This window comes from Barbus barbus, assembly GCF_936440315.1.
Source record: "Barbus barbus genome assembly, chromosome: 25".
Classification (NCBI taxonomy): domain Eukaryota; kingdom Metazoa; phylum Chordata; class Actinopteri; order Cypriniformes; family Cyprinidae; genus Barbus; species Barbus barbus.
This window is the reverse complement of record NC_136753.1, coordinates 25,351,590-25,369,484: the sequence shown is the minus strand read 5'-3', so window position 1 is coordinate 25,369,484 and position 17,895 is coordinate 25,351,590. Positions and strand designations below refer to the sequence as shown.

General features: G+C 37.2%; 1 protein-coding gene across 2 annotated transcripts; it reads right to left on the bottom strand.

The window, feature by feature from the left end:
• Positions 1-2,249: 2,249 nt before the first annotated feature.
• On the bottom strand, positions 2,250-17,631 carry LOC306845001 (CTTNBP2 N-terminal-like protein). Of its 2 annotated transcripts, XM_079377480.1 has the most exons (5): positions 17,218-17,631; positions 14,327-14,434; positions 5,620-5,892; positions 5,357-5,464; positions 2,250-4,571 (listed from the first exon to the last, which is right to left on the bottom strand). In XM_079377480.1, the coding sequence occupies exons 1-5, from the start codon at positions 17,230-17,232 to the stop codon at positions 3,507-3,509; spliced, it is 1,569 nt and encodes a 522-aa protein (XP_079233606.1). In that variant the 5' UTR covers positions 17,233-17,631; the 3' UTR covers positions 2,250-3,506. The 2 variants fall into 2 exon arrangements, with proteins under 2 accessions (XP_079233606.1, XP_079233607.1); XM_079377481.1 differs by lacking the exon at positions 14,327-14,434 and having other exon boundaries at positions 2,359-4,571; positions 17,218-17,320.
• Positions 17,632-17,895: the final 264 nt, after the last annotated feature.

Below are 17,895 nucleotides of genomic sequence, written 5' to 3'. Positions count from 1 at the left end.
AATACCATGTTTATTATAGTACCTTGGATTAACATCAAACATATATATAATTTAATGTCTATTTTAATGAGGTAACAGTGCTGTACCGTGGTATTCAGTGGTTTATAAGTTAACGTTACCTCCGACAGGCTAACTTACGTTACATTTTTAAAAATGTCTGAATAGTTTTGCGTTCACAACAAATATCAAACTAGGTTTCATTTATTTTAAAGACAGCACAAGTACAATTTTGAAGTAAAACATTGATAGTTTGATAGGTTTTAAATGATAAAACGATATACTAGGCTAAAATGGAGGCAAGAAGTATCTATCTATCTATCTATCTATCTATCTATCTATCTATCTATCTATCTATCTAACTATCTATCTATCTATCTATCTATCTATCTATCTATCTATCTATCTATCTATCTATCTATCTATCATCAGACCAGACGTCCAGTGTTTGTTTAGGTATCAACATGCCAGACTGGGGTATGCTAGTCTATATATAACTCAATGAATACCTTCTAAACAAAGATAGTAGCCATTGCTCATATATTTTGGGACGTGACATTGTCAATGTACATAATCACCCCAGCTTGCTCATAAAATAGACCACTGGTATTAGACGGAGGGGGGACTGCTTTACACACATTAATACAAAGTAAACAACAAAGAGCTCCAGAAAGAATGCTTCTGGTCACTTTGACTCACACGCTGTCCTTTAGCTTCCTGCCAAAGATCATTAAAGGAGGAAATACGCGCATTAGGAGATAAGTTGGTGTAGAATCCACTTTGTCTGCATGCCATTTGTTTACTCATATTGAAAGAACATAAATATGTATTTGAAGTCTTGGAAATAGACACTTAAATATATATACTTAATATATTAAAATAAATATATACATTATGACTTTTGCCACAATAAACTCCTAATATGCTGCTTATTAATATGTTTATTAATAGTTAGTAAGGTAGTTGTTAAATTTAGGCATTGGGTAGGATTAGGGATGTAGAATATGGTCAAACAGAATGTGTTTTGTAAGAATTTGTAAGCAAGTAGTTAATAGTGAGAATTGGTCCCTATACTAAAGTGTTACCCCTCTCTCTCTCTCTCTATGCCTTAATATTTCAAATACATAGGTTTACAAGTTAGTTCAGATCACTAACACTGGCATAAAGTGTGACCTATAGTAATAGTGATGCTTGCCTTAGCAACCACTACTAAATACGATTAAATGCCAAATCCACCACTGGGCTCATACAGAAGAGAGCATCACCTTTTTGTTGTCTCTAAACAGTGAGTGACTAGAATACTTAACCCATTGGGACTCAGGATGTGCACCAATAATTAGTGACGTGTCCTTTCTGTACTGAGAGGTCAGTGCCCTACCCTCCCCTGATCTAGAGGAGCTGGTGATTATAGCAGTGTGTGGGAGACAGATTTCACCAGGCCAGGCATGCGTCCCTGTCGGCCTCGCAACCTCGACCTACTGTCCCAAACAGGAATGTTAATTAGCAGCATCCACCAGAGGGGGTGACCATCCACTGACACACAGGACATCTACAGATAAACCAGTGTAGTCAGCAGAAATAGCAGCACTGATATTTTAGGGGACATTAAATGAGTAGTTCACAAAACATAACACAATACATAATTATTATATATAAATAATAAAATTAAGTTAATGAATATATTATTATAAGTTAATAAATATAATTTATTTACCTTTGTTGTATCATACTTTGCTGTGATTTTCCAGTACATGTAAATAATCACAGAATTTTATTTTTTTCTATTTTATAAAAACGTAAAAAATATATTTTTAATTTAAATTGGTTTTTTAATGTTATATTATTTTAATTTAATTTATATTATAAAATTTTTAATAGATTCTAATTCGATTTTTCAACTTAAGCCCAGCTATAGACTGTAAAAGCTGTGAGTTTGCGCTTGATTGGAACCTGGTAAGACCATTGTGACCGGGGGGCAGAGTGGCACATACTTCATGCGTGTTTGCCTCTCTGTTTCCCGGGCCACACACATATACACACACATAACGAGGGGATTTTAGATTTAGGGAGAGGCTCCTGGCTGGTTAAACTGTGATCCCCGCTCCTGTTAGTCTCACATGGATGCTTGTGATGCTCAGACATTTTTCAGACGCTTTGCCCCGAGTTTGAGACAGCAGATGCTTTAAGATCTAAGGGTCGGTTGTGCTTTCATTGTAACATCAAAATGAGAATCATACGTTGACTCATTTCTGTGGTTTTGAGCTTGTAGTGAGTGTTTAATGTTATCGGTTCACTAAAGGATACAACTTTATAATAACTTTCCTTATTAGACAGCTCTCTGGAAGACTTGATTCTGATTGGTCAGTTTAATGTTAAAATGAATACTGCAATGCAATAATGCAATTTTTTGTGTGACAAATAAATCGGTATCATCTGCAATTTTTTTTACATCACCACCATTATTTGAGCAGACTATCACAAGACTACCACATTTATAAACAAAATGGATTAAATCTCAGAAAAACTTTATTTCACATACTATTTTTAAAATACAGAAGGCAGTATATAGAGTATACTGTGCAGTAAGCTAGTGTACTAGTATTCCTTTCCAAATATAGCCTATGAATGGCTGAGGATGGGTGATACTGTGCCCTCTGCTGGCTAGATTTAGGCAGTACAAATGCACAAATCTAAAATCTTTTGCTCCAACCCATGTATACAAGTGTAAAAAACAAAAATGTAAAAATTACATTGGTTATAAAAACAACGTTCATATCAGATCACAAAAAGAATACAAACTTAAAAAATAAACAAAACATTATAATGTGATGCAAACATCTGTAACATGATTCTGAGCGAGATGTAAATATTAGGCTAAATATCAAATACCTTTAGATGTACAAAACAAACTGCTATGTGAGAAAGCAAAGGATTGTTTGCATATGCAATCTGTTAAATATATAATTCAGTGTAAAAACTAGATGACAGGGTAAAATGTTCAGATACACAATCATGTGCACTATTGTTCAAAAGTTTGGGGTTGGTACGATTTTTTTCAATGTTTTTGAAAGAAGTCTTTTATGCTCACCATGGCTGCATTTATTATATTATCAACAATACAGTAAAACAGCAATATTGTAAAATATTTTTACAATTTAAAATAACTGAATTCTATTTGAAAGTATTAATTTATTTTAAAAAACTGTACTGACCCCAAACTTTTGAATGGTACTTTTTATATAAATGTTATATTTGTCTGAATAACAATATATAAAACTATTTATAGAAGCTGGTGATTGTCAGTGATAAAAGTGATTTTTCTCATGGTAAAATACAGAATGCATATTGTATTCATGCACACAATCAACATGCATCTGACCGAGATATGGTAACATTGTTAAATTACAAATATTTGTTTCAGATCTTCTAAAATGATTTTAAAAACCTGAAATGTCCCTCTCAAAAAAATCAACAGTGTTTGACACGATGAAGTTCATTATTTGTGATTGCTAGCCGCTAGACGACAGCACCAGGTCTGGTTCTTTGCTGTTGTCTGAGTTGCTGCTGCGTCCGCAACCGGCCACCGTTTGAGCCAAGCGTGCAGCTCGGAGCGTGGCCGGTGAAGGCGGCGTGTCGGCGAGGCCTGGTTTCTTGGGTGGGATGGGAGGTGGGTTCCCTCTGTCAACTCTGGGAATAGTTGGAGACCTGATAGTGGGAGACAGCATCCCAGAGTGGGTCAGTGTGCGGTAATCTGTGCCGAAAGGGGAACTGTTGGGGGATGTTGGTTTGCTGGGACTTTGCGGAGAGCTGAGGCGATTCAGGGCTTGTGTGACAGTGCTGCGGGCCACTTGTTTAGAAGAAACGCTGTCTGGTAGAGCCACATGGGCTGCACAGGGTGAGAGGTCACATGGAGAATTTGGAGGGGAAGAGACGGTCTGAGAATCTTGATCAAAGGTGCCTTGGAACTTGTGACGGGCTGCATGGAAGCGCTGGATGATGCCAGCCTGGTATGTCGCTTGTATACTGGGCATGTCAAGTGAATGATTGCTGTTTACAGGGCTGTGAGCTTGTGGATTGGTCTGAGAACTCCCATTGGTTAACATGTCTTGCTTCTCAACATTCCCATCTTCCTCTGCAGGAACATGGTGTCCGTTCATTCGGGTCTTGTTTGAGTTCTCCTCTGCATTGTTCATCTCTCTCCTCAGTTTCTCTAGTTCTTCCTGTAATGCTCTACAACGCGCTTCCTCCTTTCGTAATCTCAGCCCAAGCTGCTCCCGTTCAGTGTCAAACTCGGCCAGCAGCTCCTCTCGCCTCGCTTCCATTTGCATAGCCCGCTTCTTTTCCTCCTCGATCTCCGCTCTCAGAGCCTGATTGACCACTCGTTCACGATCGAGGCGATGGCTGAGTTCGCTGGCACGCTGGGACTCCTCGTGTGCACGTGTGCCGGAGCGTTTGCATTCCCGACTCAGCGCCGTCATGAGCTGTTTATGCTGGACTCGCTGGTCTTCTAACTGATCATGCAGTCGTTTGTTCTCCCTCTCCATTCGGGACGTCTTTGCCTTCTCAAACTCCAACTAAGCACATGTATATAAAATACACAAATTAGTAGAAAATACAATGATAGATTCATAGTTTTGCAAAAATAAATTTTGTTAGATAATTTATTTCTAAAATGTTTGGTTTGGAAGTTTGGAGTTGTTCTTTAATTTTATGTTCACAAAGGATGCATTTATTTGTTCAACAATAGAGTAAAATAGTAACATTGTGAAATATTATTACAATTTAAAATACCTGTTTCAGTTTTAATATATTTAACAGTTATAAACCTTTCATATTAGCATCGGTCAAAGCTCATGAAGTGAAAATTTTGCACAAAAGTGTCACTTTCAAAATTGTTATCTTATGTTTTATGCAGGTTGAGACTTTTTCTTCTTAAATTATATTACTGCTAGTTGTCAGAAAGATTTTAGAAAATATTTATATTTTTCCTTGATATTTTATGTTAATGTTATGTTATGTTTATGTTAAAGAGCATGTTTTATTAAATATTTAAATGTCAAATAAAACACACTTTAACCAGTGACATTTTCTGTGGGATCAACTGTATATCACTTTTTTTGTAGTATGCAAAAATTTGCATATTTAGGATGATGTCTATATTTGCATATTTAAATTTGTAAAATTAGTTTTCATGTATTTGAGGTACTGTAGGGGAACAGGCTACAATTTTCATCCTAATCAAAATAAGTGTTTACTTTGTTAAAATAACAGAGCAAAAACTCATTTTGATTAAGATAATAAAAATTGTAGCCCATTCCCCTGTAGTACCCCAGAGTATAATATTTTCAGTTCTTTGTACCTGCTGTAGGAGGCGCTCTCTCTCCTTCTCCAGAATATAAGTGACATCATCTCCTTCTGCAGTATCCTCAGCATGCTTCCTCTTCTCCTCCTCCAAATCAGCAATGACCTGAAACCACCACAGAGGGGCGACAGAATGAGATAAAGATTAGCCTATAAACCAATCCAAGCTGTCCTTGACCTGGTAAATCCAATTTAAATGATATGATGCTCACATCAGTATCGATGTCAGTGGCTTTCAGCCGTTATGCAGTATAAACTCACCGTCCTGTGTCTGTTCTCAGCATCTGCCAGCTGTTTCAGCATCTTCTCCTGCATCCTTCTGCAGTGTCCAACCACCAGCTTCAGCACCGTCAAAGGATCCGAGCGAGCCGTGGCCCCACAGACCCCCTCTCGTCTCAGGGAGGAACTTCCTCCGTCACCCCTCGTCTGGCCGGAGCTCTGGAGGACCTCACTGTCTCTCTGCAGGGCCAGGAATGGGTCGCTCAGGTTGTATTTGCCATATCGCTCCCCCATGTAGGAATCTCTACGCTGGGCCTGTAGCAAGACAGACAGATAGGGATTTATTGGATTATTTTAGATAGATTTCTACACATTTCAGTTTAAACATTTAGTGTTTAAAATCCAGTTTTCTATAATCTTTTGATTTTGAGTGCGTTAACCCAGGGACGGAGCTAGGGTTGGCCACCCCACTCACAACTGCTGCTTCTGTCTCTTTTTTCTTGACAAGAATTCCCTCTTTTCAGACGCGCACTTCGGCTCAGCGCCAGGCGCTAGTTAAATGACAGCGCTCACTGTAGCCTGTATCATTTCATATTAAAGCGCGAGTGAAATTATACGGGCATGCGTGTCAGATATGCGTCACATTCAGCAGCGGCAGCTCTTAAAGTAATAGCAGCCAAATAAGCTAATAACCAGCTGCTGTGATGTCTGTAAATCACAGAAAAAAAAAAAGAGGAAATCAATAACTTTTGTAGCTTTAAGGATTCATCTATATTTAATTTAGAATTTAGTGTTTGAAAAAGTTTATTCAATTTCTGTATATTTCCTACTTGCTGAAGGGCAAAGGTAAATATGACATTTATTATAATGGGTTTATGTGAAGATTGTTTTAAATTCACTTAAATGAGAAGTTATTTTTTAAAGTCTAATTATTTTTTAAACTGATAGCTCACAACTATACTGTAACGTTGAATGGCTATAGTCAATGGTTAAATATTAGGGGAAAAAAGAACAATTTCCTAGAGACATCAGTAGTATTGGTATCAGTGATACTGGCCTTCAGTCATAAAAACGTTTAATGCCATTAAACATATACTGTCTTTATGTTGTTTCTACATTTATTTGAAGATTGAATGTGAAATTATTGCAATATAAAAGTATATTTAAAAACATTAATGTTAGTTGGGATTAACTGTGATTAATCGTGATTAATTTTAGAAAAAAATGTGTGATTAGTTTTTTTTTTTTATCAATTGACAGCACTACTTTTGATATGAAACAGCTATCCAAGATTTGTTGTCTTGTTAGTTTGCTACTCATTTTTGTAGCTTCTATTCAAAACAACTCTGCAAGCCTTGTAGAGCAGCCTCCGCTTTTCTCTTTCACACAGACACACTCAGTACATACTTGCTTTCTAAACAGGAAATGAGATGATACAGAGCATATGACCCTGCCAAAAGCAACATAAACCATTCTCTTAGGGTCTGTGTGTGTGTGTGTGTGCGTTCAGCTCCCGGTGTTTGTTGTTTTAAGTAAGAGGTCAAGCAAGGGGTGCATAAAATAGGGATGAAACAATCGCTACAGTTCAGGTAGGGTCAATGCAGCGAACGGGACACCAAAAAAGTTCCAGCTGGAGTAATTTAATACCTCCTGAAATGACTGAACTAAAAGAGCTCATTTGACCCAGAAAAAAACCCCACAAGGATAAGGAACCAAACGGAACTGTAGAACAGTGAAGAGAGAGTAGCTGATAGCTAAAGAGAGTTTTACACACACAGGTTGCCAGGTTATGGCTGCATAAGGTATTCTGGGTGGTTGCTAAGGAGTTACTAGGGTGTTCTGAGCAGTGTGAGTTGTGGGTGGTTACTTAAACTAACAAATGTACTTGGTTGCAACAAAAAAGGTTGAAGCTTAAACTTAAAGAGAAAAGCGTGATGAAACACTCCACCTCATACAGGGTTGTTTGGAATGAGATGGCAGGTTTTATGAGTCCAGCTGAAAGCTGTAAGACTAAGCTTCTGAAAAATGACTAGAAGTCTACAGGGAATAGAGGTATGAAAATGAATGTCAGGAGGAGGATAAAGACACACAGATGGACATACATCAAAACACATGCCAAAATTAACATTTGCCACACCTGTCAATAGAGGATGAAAATGTATTGACCATAAATAATCATTAGCAGCCACAAAACTGTATATTACCCTATACACATTGATGTTGTTAAGACAACTCCCAAAAACGCGAGTATATACTAGGGCTGGGTAAAAAAAATATTGATCTCTCATTTTAATTATAATTTTTAAGAAACAATGTAAGTGTTTTCAGTTAATGATCGGAACATTGTAGCGTGCCTCCCACTCGATAAATCGCACTAAGCTTTGAGCTGTTACTATGTTTTTTTTTTTTTTTTTACTTTGTTATTTAACTTTATTATCATAAAAACTTAATTGAGTGTAATTCAAGCGCTTGTATACAAATCAGTTAATTTTAACTTCAATAGAATAGTAATGTACTAACTGGCTCTCATGTTTATTTTACAACATTAGTTGAGAGATTTTTTTTTCCTTTAGAAAATTTGGCATATACTGTACCTGATAAATATCCAAAATAATCAAAATCGAATCAAATTGGAAATCGAATCGCAAGCTTGTGAGTCTGAATTGAATCGTGAAATTTGTGTCAAAATCCTGCAGCCCTAGTTTATACCATGTACATATACTATGTTGAAATGAAAAAGTCAAAGAAACGTGGATAGAATAGAGAGATGGCTCTAAATTAAATACAGATGCCTGATAGAATGACTGATACACCACAGGTTCTCCACTGCATTGTCAAATCACTCAGATCATGTTCTCTTTAGAGTGACGGATTCAAGTTGGAACATGCATGTCCATCTGGTAACTGTGTGTGAGAGTATTTGCTGTTTAATGGATTACTCTATTCAGCAACATAAAACCTTGCCATTTGAGGTAGATCTAAGACTCTGCTTCTCCAGGAACTAGCCATAATGAATATGGTACATGAGTGTAAGTCAGTACACTTTGACTGTTTGTGAACCTCTGTGGCACTGATGCTCGAGCAGATATACGTTCTGTGCAGACGTGACACAATGAATGAATGTTTTATAGTCTCTGAAGCAGAAGGGGTGAGAAAGAAAGAGGGTAAAAGCTGTGTTTTTGAGTAAACTCCTGCTGGAGGTGCTTAACAAGAATCTGAGGTTGATGGTGGGTGACATTACCACCAGCACTTTAATGAAAGCTTGCGCTTTCAAAAACAATGTAAAAATGACACACAGCAGCTTTAAAGACGAATGTAAGTTGTTGCATGCAACCTGTAACAAAAAGGCATGTCTTGGGATTTGTGGGATTTCATAGTTGTCACTAAGGTATGTATCCAATGACAAACTGGAAATAAATAAACATAAATAAGCATTCACTGGGTAAATTCCTTGTTCTGGGAAACATCCTGTGAATTATGTCGAAAAAAAAGGGGTAAATATCAATGGGAAAAAAATATAAATTTAGGGTAAGGCACTTCTGAAGTATACATCTTTAAGATAGGCATCTAGAAGCTGTTACATATTGAGTAAAATCTTTTTTATATGATATAACTTCTTTGATTTATATTTATACTAAGTCAGAAAAGAAAAGTGGGGGACAGAAGGGTAAAATAGGGTTACAACATGGTAGGTCAGACTATATATATATATATATATATATATATATATATAGTGCCCACCACTAATATCGGCACCCTTGGTAAATATGAGCAAAGGTGGCTGTGAAAATAAATCTGCATTGTTTATCCTTTTTATCTTTCATTCAAAAAATTAACAAAATTCAAACCTATCATTGAAATAAAACAATAGAAAGTTGTGTGTGTGTGTGTGGGTGGGGGGGGGGGGTGGGGGGGGGGGGGTCTCATTGTGAAATAAATGCTTTCTCTAGTTCATGTTGGCCACAATTATTGGCACGTCCTTTTCCCAGGGTAACAGCTATGAGTTTTCTCCTATAATGCCTGAAGAGTTTGGAGAACATCTGATAAGAGATCAGAGACAGAGACCATTTTCTTCATTCGAATCCTTCAGATTCACAGCTCCATGTTAGTACTTCTTCTCTTCAGTTCACCCCACTCATTTTCTGTAGGGTTTAGGTCAGAAAACAGGGACAGCCATGGTAAAAGATTCATTTTGTGCTCAGTGACCCATTTTTTGTTTATTTTGATGTTTGTTTTGGATTGTTGTCCTGGTGGAAGATCCAAACATGGCCGATTATAAGATTTCTAACAGAGGCAGTCAGGTTTAGATTTTTTATCTGTTGGTATTTGATAGAATCCATTATGCCATGCATCTGAAGAACATGTTCATGACCGAAAACAGGCCCACAACATTAAAGATCCAGCAGTGTGTTTAACTGTGGACATGGGGTACTTTTTTTTATCCCCGTTTGTACTAAACTCATCTGGTGGGTTTGCTGCCAAAAAGCTATTTTTTCAGTTTCATCTGACCATAGAAGCCAGTGCCATTTGAAGTTCCAGTCTTGTCTGACAACTGAATTTGCTGGAGTTTGTTTTTGGATGAGTAAGGAGAATTTTCCTTGAAACCCTCCCGAACAATGTGGTGATGTAGGGGATGTTTGATATTTTTTTTTAGGTTTCTGTCCCCAAGACTCAACTAATCTCTACAATTCTCCAGCTGTGGTCCTTGGAGAGTCTTTGGCCACTCAAACTCTCCTCCTCGCCATGCATTAGGATGATACAGACACACGTCCTCTTCCAGGCAGATTTTTAACATCTTTAGTTGACTGGAATGATGGAAATGGGTATTTTCAATGCTTTAACTCTTTTCTTACAGCCACTTTCTGTTTTGTGATGCTCAACAATCTTGTTCTGCAGAACTATATTCTTAGGTCTTACTCCTTGTGATGGATGATTAAGGGAATCTGGCCTTTGTGCTCCTCATATTTATAATCCTGTGGAACAGGAAGTCATGGCTGGACAATTTCATGCTCCTAGTCACCCTGGTGTGCTACTGGGAAAATACTTTTACCCATAAGAATTTCTAGGGGTGCCAATAATTGTGGCCAACATTCACTGGAGATATTAATTTCATCATGAGATTTTCTCCCCACTTTCAATTGTTTGACTTCAATAATAGGTTCGAATTTTGTGAATTATTTGAGTGAAAGATCAAAAGGATAAACAATGCAGATTTATTTTCACAGCTGCCTTTGCTCATATTTACCAATGGTGCCAATATTAGTGGAGGGCACTGTGTGTGTGTGTGTGTGTGTGTGTGTATATATATATATTACACACACACATACACATTATTGCATTTCTGCATTATATTTCTACAGGATTAAAAATGTAATTATGTAATGATTTAATGATGTAATATTATATCAAATGTAATAAATAATAAATATATCAGTTATTTTTTGTAATTGTTTACTAATTAATATTATTCCATTCTCCATTTGGCACAAAATGTAAACTAAATGAAAAGGACTTAAAAATGTTGTGTTCAAGCTAATTACTTTGTCATTTAAGCTCCAAATAGCCCAAATAAACAACAGCTGTATGTACTGTATGTAAAACCTTTTGTTTATCAAGTTAATGGATGCCTGCTTTCCATTCTATATTTATGATGCTTTCAATTGTGTGTGTGTGTGTGTGTGTGTGTGTGTTTAGGCTAATAGCTTGAGCAATTATGGGGGCCTTGAGAAGATTAACCTTACTAATGACTTAAGATAAGTCAGCCAGTCTGGTGCCTTCAAACAATCTCTCTATGTGTGTGTGTGTGTGTGTTAGTCTGTCTGAGAGATAAAGATACCATAAAGAGTATCTTCACTGAGAACATTAGCGAGACCAGGGATAAAATACTGTTGTTATCTGCTACCTGCACTCTCAAAATCATACTAGGATTTGACAGTAAAATATATAAAGCTATTTTTGATAATATATTTACTCGCTGAACACCTGGAAGACATTCTTCCTGGAACTCAAAGTCTATTTACTTGTTAGTCATGAAATGTTTTCAAGTTTTCCCGCAAAAGTCAACAGCTGCTAAGGGGCAGAAATAAGCATGGGAATGATTATTTGAGCAAAATACCATTTAGTTCCCCTCTTTTTTCAGAGAAAGCACCACAAGCAAATAATGAATAGTGTTTGTATGTACGATTAGTATGGCTAATGAAGTTATACAGAGATTAGGAGCTGTTGTGATGTGACATCTGCCCCCTTGTTGATTTTCCCCTTTACGTTTGAGCAAATGCATAAGGGTAATTTGTAATGTGTATGTGTGTGAAAGAGTCAAAGCAAAGAAGTCATGCCTTAATGACCTCATTCAAAGCAGGCAATGAGTGACAGAGATTGTAATCCCAGCATGCCAGAACATTGCCCCTAAAAACCACAGAGAGTTTTAGAAGAAATATGCAGTTGTGTTAAATATATGCTGTCTGCTTAAGAAGTTGCTTAAAAGTGATTCAGAAGAATGGTTAATACCCCAAATGTACTGTTTGTGATGCTCACATAGCCTCAGTCCAATGCTTTCAAGAACAGGAATGCAGCAGATAATATCTGTTCAGCCTTCCATAGAGATTTACCACAAAAAAACATGATCTGAGAGCACAGATGCTGAATTTTATTACCATGCTAACATGATCAGATGAACAGACGGCACTGCAATAAAGTTTAAAGCTGATACTAGACAAAAGGAAATGTGCATTATAATGTTTGACATGTTTGTGTGTGGCTTTGCAGAGAACAAACAACATTCAAAGGCTTGATCAGGGGCCCAGAGTACTGGTGTCTGTACGGACGCAAATCATATGCTCAAAAAGGGAAGTTGTCTTGCTCACTGTCTGGCTGATTCTGAGTCATTCCTACATTGCCAAATCAGTATCTCAGTAACTGCAATTATATATAAATTGAAAGAAAACTCAAATATACAGGATTTTTTGTGAACTGCACCATTATAATGGTGCTGAATGATTGATATATGTTTACATAGTACTCTAAAGGGGGGGGGGGAGTCGTGGCCTAATGGTTAGAGAGTCGGACTCGTAATCCAAAGGTTGCGGGTTCGAGTCTTGGGCCGGCAGGGATTGTCGGTGGGGGGAGTGAATGTCCAGCGCTCTCTCCACCCTCAATTCCCACGACTGAGGTGCCCTTGAGCAAGGCACCGAACCCCCAACTGCTCCCCGGGCGCCGCAGCATAAATGGCTGCCCACTGCTCCGGGTGTGTGTTCACGGTGTGTGTGTGTGTTCACTGCTGTGTGTGTGCACGTTGGATGGGTTAAATGCAGAGCACGAATTCCGAGTATGGGTCACCATACTTGGCAGTACGTCACTTCACTCACTATTCTCACTCACTAAAGTGCTTTAAAAAAAAAAAAGATTTGATTGATCATCCTGAGTTTAGTTCAGCCTGCTGGATCTGAGGCTGCGTTTGGAAGCCTAGTGTCCACCAGAAGTGTGGGATGAGGCCCAGCAACAGCACTGGAATGTAGTAGGAGACGAGACTCGCAGAAAAAATAAATAAATAAAAATTAAGCAGAAAAGAGTTTGATGAAAAAGCAAAGTAAATGAGATCCAATCAACTCCTAACCCTGATGAATGCTGTTGAAAATAACGCGAGAATGCAGTTGAGCTGGGAACATAGAAAATAGCAAAATACAGGAAGTACAACAAACCAAGTTTTTTCATTGGTATTTAGTTAAGTGTAGGTTCTTGGCAGCTATTCCAAAAATGTGTTAGCAAACTACTGACTTTCAATACACAATTACTGAGGTATACTATAATTGAAGTATTGACTTTTTTTGTATTGATATAATTTCTCATAAACAAGCAAAACCTCACCAGTAAAACCATCATGAGAACCAGAGATGGACAGAAAATTAAATTGATTTAAATCAATTATATTAATATTAGAATAATTACAATTGAATAGAATGAATTAATATTTTAAATAGGGGATATATATATATATATATATATATATATATATATACACACACACACATCAAACTCTGTAAAAAAAAAGGGACTAAATACAACAATACTAATTGATTGCAGATTAGTTTTCATCAGCTAATGTGACTTTATCAATCTCAACTATCTAGGATGTTATAAAATTTATTCAGGACAATCGGGGCTTGTTTATATATTTGACTGATAGGAATCTCCAAGGAATACCAAAAAATACACACCACAAGATAATAAGAGCCGCCAATCACAGAGAGAGTTGCCTCCCTAATGGTGTAAATTGATGTATGACTTGGGTCGCAGCTGCTCGGATAAACATGCAGCAACAGTGCTGTACATAGCTGCACATCTACACATCTTGAATGAATAAATTAGCCCAGATGCTCCTGAATAAATTGTACATGACACAGGAATGATTTTCTTTTTTGTCAAGTTCACTACTGGCCCACCATGGCCATATAGCTTGAGAAGACTTAGATATGTAGTGCACAGGATATTTGTAGTGCACTTTTAGGGTTCATTTATAGTGTTTTTGATCCAAATTAAGGGCTGTATGAAGATTCTCCAAAACTTCCACAGAAAAAAATAACACCATATGAGTTTGGAATGACATGTGGCGGTGTAAATAATGACAGAACCTTCATTTTGGTGAACTGTTCTTTTAAGAGCCAAGAGCAGCGCGATTTGCCCGTATTGTCATAGACTGCGGTTTAAAAGAAACTATAAAAACATTCTTATCCATTGACAGGTCTGGACTAACCTTGAGTGCCTGTATGACAAAGTCTCTGGCCTCCAGCTCTCCCTCAAGAACACTGAAGAGCAGCAGCACATCTCTCTTACTCAGAGCCTCCACTTTCAGCCTCGACTCCTTAAATGACAACAAAACAGAGCAAATGAGTGGGTGACTAAATACGAAATATAACTCAAATGCAATCAGAGATTCTAACGACTGTTTTCAGAAAACGCTACACTACATTAGGACAAAGTCTATGCTAAATTGTTTGGAAAACATGCAGTCAGGCAACAATCTCCATGTCTACAAATCTTCTCCCTTCCTTTCCATCTGCAGACCAAATGACTGCAGTCTGTTGTTTTCTCCATGTGCTTGTCTTTATTATACAGTGTGCTGCTTATTCAGTGCATGGTATATTAAAATAAACAATACAAACCCACAGTAAATAGATTAACTATATAATTTTTCTTTAGGTTTCCAGTATGGATGCAGCATGTAAATGTTTTCCAATGCAATTAAACAACAATACCACTTGCAGGCATATTTCATTCACACTCACACTCACACACACACACACACACACACACACACAGTGTGTCAGAGCTGCGAGGTATAAACTTTTGTGAGAAAAAAGTCAGAATTGTGTGTTTTTATCTTGCAATTCTGACTTCATTTCATGCAATTCTGTGAAAAAACTGAAAAAAGAATATCTTGCAAGAGATGAAAAATTACATACAAGTCGGGCCATGATTAAATGCATTTTTGCTTTATTCTTTCATAACTAAGTGCACTAAATGGACAGACTGAATTAAACCCATCACAATTTTCAGTCTCTTTATCTTTGAGCAGTTTGTTAGCAGCCATTATGCTTCATCAAAAGCAATTTATTTTAAGCCAGTCCTCCTGGAGTAATCAAGGGGTTAACAAGCTTGTCCAAGAACATAATGGCTATAGATCACAGCTGTGATCTCCGAAAAACTTCCATTCCCATGTTGTGTTTCTTTCGGTGCAGTTCACAGGAAAAGAAAAAAACAGGTAATTTTTTCCATTTTACTCTTATGAGTCAAAGCATCTGTCACACATCAAAGCTAAAGCAGCATTCCACGACTTTTCTATTGATAGAAAGCTAGAGAAAGAAACTTCTTGTTGGAAGACTGAAATTCCTTCCTGAGCTCTCGCTTCTAAATACTCAGTAATTGCGCATGAATAACCTTCAAAGTATCGAATTTCACTTTCCCATATAGCTGCGCACACCATAAATGCTTTGACCCTGTGCTGCAAGCTTCAACTGAAATAATCTTATGAAACTCAGTCTAGATTTCTTCCTTCTGACCCCACTTTGCTTTTAATGGTGCTTCATGTCGAGATTTGTGTGGTTAGCCAGTTTCCACATCATGAAGTCACGAAGGAGTCTCAGAGTGTTACATAATATGCCAGAGACGGAAGACGTCCAGCTACTGTGCTCCAGCTGAAATTTGGAAGCTTGACTTCCACGTCAAAGCTGCCATAAATCGCATACTGTACTTTGCAGTGCATGAATACAAATTCTCCTTTTCATCTGTGTTGTGCAACCTTTAGTTGAATTTGTGCTTGTAAATAGCCGTCACGTGTCTTTTGATGTATTGTGCACTGATGGGAACGGCGTACTAGATCTGAGGCCGTGAGTATGCAAGAAAGCTTTCATGGGTTGTGGTTTAACCATTCAAACAGTGCTAATTTGAAGCGTGTTCCTAAGCAAAGCCATACTTTATAGACGCGCTAATTTCACAACTTCACTTTGCCTTTTATAAAACCCAAAGAAAATTATATCATGCATCAGTAAGTGCTTTCAACTATCTAATAGTTATATAGATCACATGTGAAAAATACTTGCTTTTTTAGCAAGCAAGAGTCTCTTTACTAAGTGATTTAGAATGAAACATTATAGGAAAAGGTTATAAAAAGAGTGAAACATTCTTAGAGATCATTATACATCTACAAAACCTTTCTTTCATGTGCACTTGAGGATTAGCCGATAGTGTTCTTCATGGTTGACTAATTTGGCATTTTAATGGTGCCCATGCCTTTCTGAATTAAAGGGTGCTACACTATTCAACATCGGCCTGAATGCTTCTTAAATTACCCAGCATTTCTCCCTGGAGCTAGACTGAAGCAGTCAGTGTTTGAGTCCAAGCTCACCCGACATGTCAGAGGGTAATTAATTTAATCCTCAAGCTGCTTGTGAGCTACAAAACAGATGGCCCAATGTCAACTGCCTGTTGATGTGATCAGCTGTACAGACTTCATAGAGTGGAATATACTTTAAGCAGTTAAAAATAATATTCTAATAGATTTTGTTGTATAGTTGTGCATATTTCAAAAAATGTTCAGGTTCAAAGAAATAAATTAAATTACGAGACCATTTTCTGAGACCTAATTTAGTTATAATATAGTATAACATTATATAATACAATATATAATGAAAAGTTCTTTTTTTTCGTTGACTTTCTGTGATGTTATGCATCCAAACCTAATGTTACTGCAGTTCTGGGCATCATATCCGTGCAGTATTTTTGATGAACGCCTATTGATGCAAAAATGCCATCTAGGTAGGCAGCACACTACGTTTCGAGACACAACATCTGGCTATCTGGTAAAATTTTACATTTATGCAGACCTCACAAGCAAAATTCGATGTTTTTTTTTTTTTTTTTTTTTACATATACTTCTCATATAACAAACTCCGTGTAGGAAGGACTTGTGTACTGGCTTAAGTTGCTGTCAAAACTGTTGGCTATTTAAAACTAATTAGCATTAAGTATTCAAACTATTCATACAATCCTAGAAAGAAAAATAACTTTTTCTGCTCTCGTGCTCATTTTCTTCACACTTATTCTTTAAAAGTATTAAGCGATATGTAATAAAGATAATGTTCTCACCGTTGTGGGTGCCATGCCGGGTTTGATCAGTTTCCAGTATCGCTCATCGAGCAGCACCGATGTTGAAGATCGGCTTCACTTAAGTTCGTCTGTGTGAAGGAACGCAGACATCTTACACAGCCAATGGGGTGTAAGCGTTTTAGCTCAGTAGACCAATTAGAGACGAGACGCAGGGACAGGAGGCGGGACGTAACAGGAAAAGTTTATAAAATGGGATTCTTTGTGCATCGGTGGCACTATAAAGCACTCTTCGGTAATGAGCTCCCAACACGTCTTAATCACGACATATTTGGACGGGTTTCTCTGAAAACAAAGTTTTTATGCTATCAAGGTCGAGTTAGATAGATAAGCACTCTAAAACTCATCCTAAATGTTGAAAATATGTAGACGGGTGAGTTAAATTTGACGAAATGCACGTGTGCCACCTAGTGGTGTCCTATTGTAATTCTAAGGAGACAAAAGAGCAGCCCCAAAACGTATTTGAACATTCATCATGTCAGAGTTTAAAATAGATAAATGTCTTTAACAAAATATCAAACTGGGTGGCATTTTATTTAAAGAAAAATAAAGCAGAACGTTTCACAAAAATAAGTGTGTTAGGTTATAAATGGCAAAACAATATATTTATTTAAAGGCTTGGTTGGGTATTTAATCGATGTAATTGGAAAATTAAGTGTG

Excerpts from the sequence above, each read along its gene's own strand:
- LOC306845001 (XM_079377480.1), bottom strand. Across the intron at positions 5,893-14,326 it reads TTGTCATACAGGCACTCAAG|GCCCAGCGTAGAGATTCCTA; the intron begins GTTAGTCCAGAC and ends GTCTTGCTACAG. Across the intron at positions 4,572-5,356 it reads GAGAGCGCCTCCTACAGCAG|TTGGAGTTTGAGAAGGCAAA; the intron begins GTACAAAGAACT and ends ACATGTGCTTAG.